Consider the following 6,394-nt stretch of genomic DNA (forward strand, 5'->3'; position numbering starts at 1 on the left):
ATTAATTTAGTAGCTTATCGTTTTTATTTACATGGCATAATTGCACTGTTAATTAACTAATTAGTAAACTTTAAAGACATCTACAGGGGTATAGTTGACTCGAGTTTTAAAGCTGATTAATTAACTAAATTACGAAACTTAAAAAATAAAGAAGGAAAAATAAAAAAAAGGGAAGAAAACGATGATTAATTAAGGCAGAGGTGAGAGTGTGATTTTAGTATGGCGTTGGCTGGAGTGATGCAAGCTTGGAAGGTGGAGGGCGAGGCGGCGACATGATCCCCAAAAATGGAATGAAGGAAAGGGAAGCAATTGGCAGTAAGCTTAGCTAGTTAAAAAAATAAAACGCGGCTTCCCCATCTTGCGACTCTCATTTTGTTTTGCCCCTTTTTTTAATCGGTATGCGTGATGCGTGATCATCATGTAACTGTCATTATTGTCCACTTTAGCAACCAAACCAAATGCCCACTTGCCCAATTTAGTGTGTCTTTCCCGAATTAAAATAATTAAAATAATAATATATACATGCCAGAATTGAGAATCCCCTTCCAGAGGGAACTTCAACTATTCCATGACCATCATTATCCCCATCTTTTATTATTTTATTCATTCATTCATTCATTTCATTCGACCATATTCACATGGTGTTTCTTTGTTTTTATAGTGCCCAACATTTATTTACTTATTTATAAATTTTATATATAATACAAGTTTGGTGTTATGGCGGTCCCCTCCTCAGTGATGAGTAGTAGTAGCAGCAGTGCTGAGTGCTGAACTTGGAAGTTGGATTTGGATTTGAGGGTTTCAATTTCTGGGGGGGACACACATAAGATTGCCGTTGATCGAGGTTTTCTTTCATGAATAGAGCTTCTTCTTCTTCTTCTTCTTCTTCAACTGCAGCAGGCACTTGCTTATTTTAAAGCCCAGCTTTTTCTTCCAACTTCCTCTCCTCATTGTTAACAACACTACAAGGCTTCTTCTTTCTTGTAAGCTTAGTTACCTTTTCTCTTCTTTTTAGCATGCTTTCTTTTGTTTTTGGTAGTTAGGTATGTTAGTTATCTATTTGCTGCTGTGGTGGTGGTTGTGGTTTCTTCATTTCCTTTGTTCTATTCATGTATTTTCCTTTTTTTTCTTTAATCACACTTAAATTGTGCATGAAGAAACTGAGATCGTCATTGTTAGTTGTTTTTCTTGAAAATTAAGAGTAAGAATGAGCCATGCGGTTGTGAGTCCATCTGAGTTGAAGTGGGATATTGTTGTTTTCCTTCTTAGGAGAACATCATAATTAAGAGTAATTATATGGATAATGATGTAATAGGCAATTTTATTCACGTGAGATTTGAAGAAATTTAACTTGTCCTTGATTGGGTCATTACATTACTTGCTGAATGAAGCCCTTTTTGCCATATTGAAAACATGTTGAAATTTGCTGCCACTCTTCTTGAATTGCTATAATGAGCAGGATTACAAAGATTTTGTATCTTTGTAGTATGTTCTAATAATAATCCAGTTTAACTTAATTGTGTTATTTCTATTGTTTCAATTGTAGTTCGGTGAAAATGTCATCCTCAAGGCCTAGCCAATCTTCTAGCAATTCGGGGAGATCAAGACATAGCGCTAGGATTATTGCTCAGACCACTGTAGATGCAAAGCTCCATGCTAGTTTTGAGGAGTCTGGTAGTTCCTTTGACTACTCTAGTTCGGTGCGCGCCTCCGGCTCAGCTGATGGAGAAAATCAACCAAGAACAGATAAAGTAACAACAGCTTACCTCCATCACATACAGAAAGGCAAGATGATTCAGCCCTTTGGGTGCTTGCTGGCCTTGGATGAGAAAACATGCAAGGTGATTGCTTACAGTGAGAATGCACCAGAGATGCTGACCATGGCGAGTCATGCTGTTCCCAGTGTTGGTGACCACCCTGCCCTTGGCATTGGCACCGACATAAGAACTATTTTCACTGCTCCAAGTGCTTCGGCATTGCAGAAAGCACTAGGATTTGGAGAAGTTCATCTTCTTAACCCCATCCTAGTTCATTGCAAGACTTCTGGGAAACCCTTCTATGCTATTCTCCATCGTGTTACTGGTAGTTTGATTATTGACTTTGAGCCCGTCAAGCCTTATGAAGTTCCTATGACTGCAGCAGGTGCTCTGCAATCCTACAAGCTTGCTGCGAAAGCAATCACCCGATTGCAGTCTTTGCCTAGTGGGAGCATGGAAAGGCTATGTGATACAATGGTTCAAGAAGTTTTTGAACTCACGGGTTATGACAGGGTGATGGCTTATAAATTTCATGAGGATGATCATGGGGAAGTGATTGCTGAGTTAACAAAGCCAGGACTTGAACCATATCTTGGTTTGCACTATCCGTCCACTGATATTCCCCAGGCTGCACGTTTTTTGTTCTTGAAGAACAAGGTCCGTATGATTGTTGATTGTCATGCAAAACATGTAAAGGTTGTTCAAGATGAGAAGCTGCCATTCGATTTGACTTTGTGTGGTTCAACCTTAAGAGCTCCTCATAGTTGCCATTTGCAATACATGTCAAACATGGATTCAATTGCTTCCCTAGTTATGGCAGTTATAGTCAATGACAGCGATGAAGATGCGGACAACTCTGATGCTGTTCAGCCACAAAAGAGAAAGCGACTCTGGGGCTTAGTTGTTTGTCATAACACTACTCCCAGGTTTGTTCCTTTTCCTCTAAGGTATGCTTGTGAGTTTCTGACACAAGTATTTGCCATCCATGTCAACAGAGAAATAGAGTTAGAATATCAGATTACTGAAAAGAATATCCTTCGCACTCAGACGCTCTTGTGTGATATGCTGATGCGAGATGCACCCCTAGGAATTGTATCACAAAGCCCTAATATAATGGACCTAGTTAAATGTGATGGGGCTTCCCTCTTGTATAAAAACAAGGTATGGAGATTAGGAGTAACACCTACTGAATCTCATATAAGAGAGATAGCTTTGTGGTTGTCTGAGCACCATATGGATTCCACAGGTCTTAGTACAGATAGCTTGTATGATGCCGGGTTCCCAGGGGCTCTGTCTCTTGGTGATGTAGTATGTGGAATGGCAGCGGTTAGAATAACTGAGAAAGACATAGTTTTCTGGTTTCGATCACACACAGCTGCAGAAATCAGATGGGGCGGTGCAAAGCATGACCCTGGTGAAAAGGACGACGGCAGGAGGATGCATCCACGGTCATCTTTCAAGGCTTTCCTTGAAGTTGTTAAGTCAAGGAGCTTACCGTGGAAAGACTACGAGATGGATGCTATTCATTCATTGCAGCTAATACTCAGAAATGCATTCAAAGAGATGGATAGTATGGACATAACCACAAATGCAATAAATACAAGGCTGAATGATTTGAGGATTGAAGGGATGCAGGAACTGGAAGCCGTGACGAGTGAGATGGTTAGATTAATTGAAACTGCAACAGTACCTATTCTGGCTGTAGATGTTGATGGGCTGGTTAATGGATGGAATATAAAGATTGCCGAATTGACTGGCCTTTCGGTTGGTGATGCTATAGGGAAGCATCTTCTCACGCTCATTGAGAACTCTTCAGTTGGTATAGTCAAGAAGATGCTTGAGATGGCATTGAAAGGTATGCCTTTTTTTTCCCGCCTTCTACATCTTGTCCTTATATAATATATTTAAAAAAAAAAAATTGGTGAAGATATAAACTCTTCTCTTTTTGTCTTTTACACATAGCATTGTGAACAAAAAGTTTAAAATTAACAATAACGCGTATATATACTTGGGGAAAAAAGAGGAAGCAGTAATGTGAATCTATCACTATTTAGCCATGTGTATATAAAGCCATACGCAAATATTGCACTCATGAAAGAGTTATGGAAAGATAGCTTGCCTTGTTTACAATTTCATTCAATTTTGAGATACACATGATTTGGGAAGGAGCGGAACATGCTAGGAGTTGAGTGTTCACTTTTATTTCTGATTCTTGGTTGGAGGAATCAGTTCATTCTCTTGCATTCTTGCCTGCCTCTTGTATTCTTAAATTACTGAATTCTTCTGTTAAATGTAATTAGGTGAAGAAGAGAAAAACGTCCAATTTGAGATCAAAACACATGGGTCTAAAGTTGATTGTGGTCCTATTAGATTGGTAGTTAATGCTTGCGCAAGCCGGGATATTCATGATAATGTTGTGGGGGTTTGTTTTGTGGCCCAAGACATCACAGCTCAGAAGACTGTCATGGATAAATTTACCCGAATTGAAGGTGATTACAAGGCGATTGTACAGAATCCCAACCCATTGATCCCCCCAATATTTGGAACTGATGAATTTGGCTGGTGTTGTGAGTGGAATGCAGCTATGACAAAGGTGACCGGATGGAAGAGAGAAGAGGTGATGGATAAAATGCTTTTAGGAGAGGTTTTTGGGACTCAGATGGCTTGTTGTCGTCTTAAGAACCAAGAAGCTTTTGTTAATTTTGGTATTGTACTTAATAAAGCCATGACCGGTTTGGAGACAGCAAAGGTTGCTTTTGGTTTCTTTGCTCGTAGTGGGAAGTATGTAGAATGCCTGCTTTCGGTGAGTAAAAAATTGGACGTCGAAGGTGTAGTTACTGGGGTCTTCTGCTTCTTGCAGCTAGCTAGTCCAGAGCTGCAACAAGCATTGCATGTTCAGCGAATATCTGAACAAACTGCCTTGAAGAGACTGAAAGCTTTAACTTATATGAAGAGGCAGATCAGGAATCCTTTATCCGGGATGATGTTTTCGCGGAAAATGTTGGAGGCCACTGAGTTGGGAACGGAACAAAAGCAACTCCTACACACCAGTGCTCAGTGCCAGTGCCAGCTTAGCAAAGTTCTTGATGACTCAGATCTTGACAGCATCATTGATGGGTATGTTAGCTATGATTTTTCTTTTGTTTAAATTTTGCATTATCCTTGGATTCTTTAATGTTAACAAGATATCAATCAGATTTTATCAAAAAGAAAGAAAAAATAAATTAGGCCTCCTAGGCTCCTACTTCAGCATAGAAGCGCAAATTCGAAACCTCATTGTAGATAAAATTAGAAAGTTAACCTCATTTTTTGCTAAGCCAAAAAAATAAGGGACAAGTAGTAGAGTCCTAACATTTGGTGTCATCTAGTTATAAAAAATATTTAGATAACAACGGTTTAATCCAGAAGAAACTTGAGTATGCTTTTAGAATAGGAATTTATGATGCTTGATAAATTACTCTGTCATTATTGGTCTTGAACTCTTTCGTAACAATTATATATATCCCTTTCTTCCCATTGTGATCAACAGTTACTTGGATCTTGAGATGGCTGAATTCACTCTGCATGATGTATTGGTTGCTTCCCTTAGTCAAGTAATGGCAAAGAGTAACACCAAAGCTATCCGAATAGTCAACGATGTCAAAGAGCAAATTGTGACAGAAACCTTATACGGTGATAGTCTTAGGCTTCAGCAGGCCATAGCTGACTTCTTATTGATTTCCATAAACTTCACACCCAATGGAGGTCAAGTTGTAGTAACAGCCACTCTGACCAAAGAACAAATAGGGCAATCTGTCCATCTTGTTAATTTGGAGCTCAGGTAAACTATTCACCCACACACGAGGCATTTGAAACTCCATTATTTTTTATGTTTTTTTCTTCATAACATATCTGAATCTGTTGTGTCTAATTCCTTATTATTATATATGTAATGTATATCTTATAATGTCAACATTAAACCATTTCCCCGTTGTTTGCTACATTATTTATGTAAAAACTGACCTGAACAACTAATAAATAGACTTTGATTTTAATGCATTATCAGTGAAAATATTTTTGAATAAATTATCATTTCTACCCATAAAACTTTAGAACACTGACTAATTTAACCATGACTAAACGAAATTAGCTTTTACCCACAAAAGATGGTTTCTACGTGATAAAAGTACTCAAACATTAAATTTATCCATAGATAGATTTGTCTAACATTCCAAACTTTTATCGCAGAAATAGTAGTTCCTTATCTTTCATGGATACAAAGTTTTGTTTATTCATGGGTAGATTTGTCAGCATTCTAAACTTTCATGAGTAAAAATAGTAGTTTATTTTATTTTGTGAAAACATCGAATCATGTATTACCATGTCACCAAATGTTTTCGCTCAATCATCTACTATAAAGTCTTACAAGTATGTGTTCATAAGTCTGTCTATTTTTGAAACTCACTCCAACAACTTTCACAAATTACTCATCACATGTCCCGTGTAGAGTGGATTCATATCGTCACAGGGGACATGGCGATGAGTTGTTGAAAGAACAAAACTGTTTTCACATTGATTGTACATAAAAATAATGCTAAACGCAACTCCAATAACTTGTGTAATACATGCAGCATAACACATCCTGGTAGTGGGGTGCC

The 6,394-nt window shown here is 38.1% G+C and overlaps 1 protein-coding gene across 2 annotated transcripts in view; it reads left to right on the forward strand.

Annotated features, from left to right (window-relative positions):
- The window catches only part of LOC107617675 (phytochrome A), a gene marked incomplete in the record, with an annotated part of 7,240 nt that continues 1,089 nt past the window's right edge, over positions 244 to 6,394 (forward strand). For both annotated transcript variants that reach the window (XM_016319494.2, XM_016319493.2), the window contains 5 exon segments: positions 244 to 983; positions 1,547 to 3,612; positions 4,058 to 4,874; positions 5,287 to 5,577; positions 6,368 to 6,394. In XM_016319494.2, the coding sequence (XP_016174980.1) occupies positions 1,557 to 3,612; positions 4,058 to 4,874; positions 5,287 to 5,577; positions 6,368 to 6,394 (3,191 nt within the window).

Source organism: Arachis ipaensis, chromosome B09 (assembly GCF_000816755.2).
Source record: "Arachis ipaensis cultivar K30076 chromosome B09, Araip1.1, whole genome shotgun sequence".
Taxonomy (NCBI): Eukaryota; Viridiplantae; Streptophyta; class Magnoliopsida; order Fabales; family Fabaceae; genus Arachis; species Arachis ipaensis.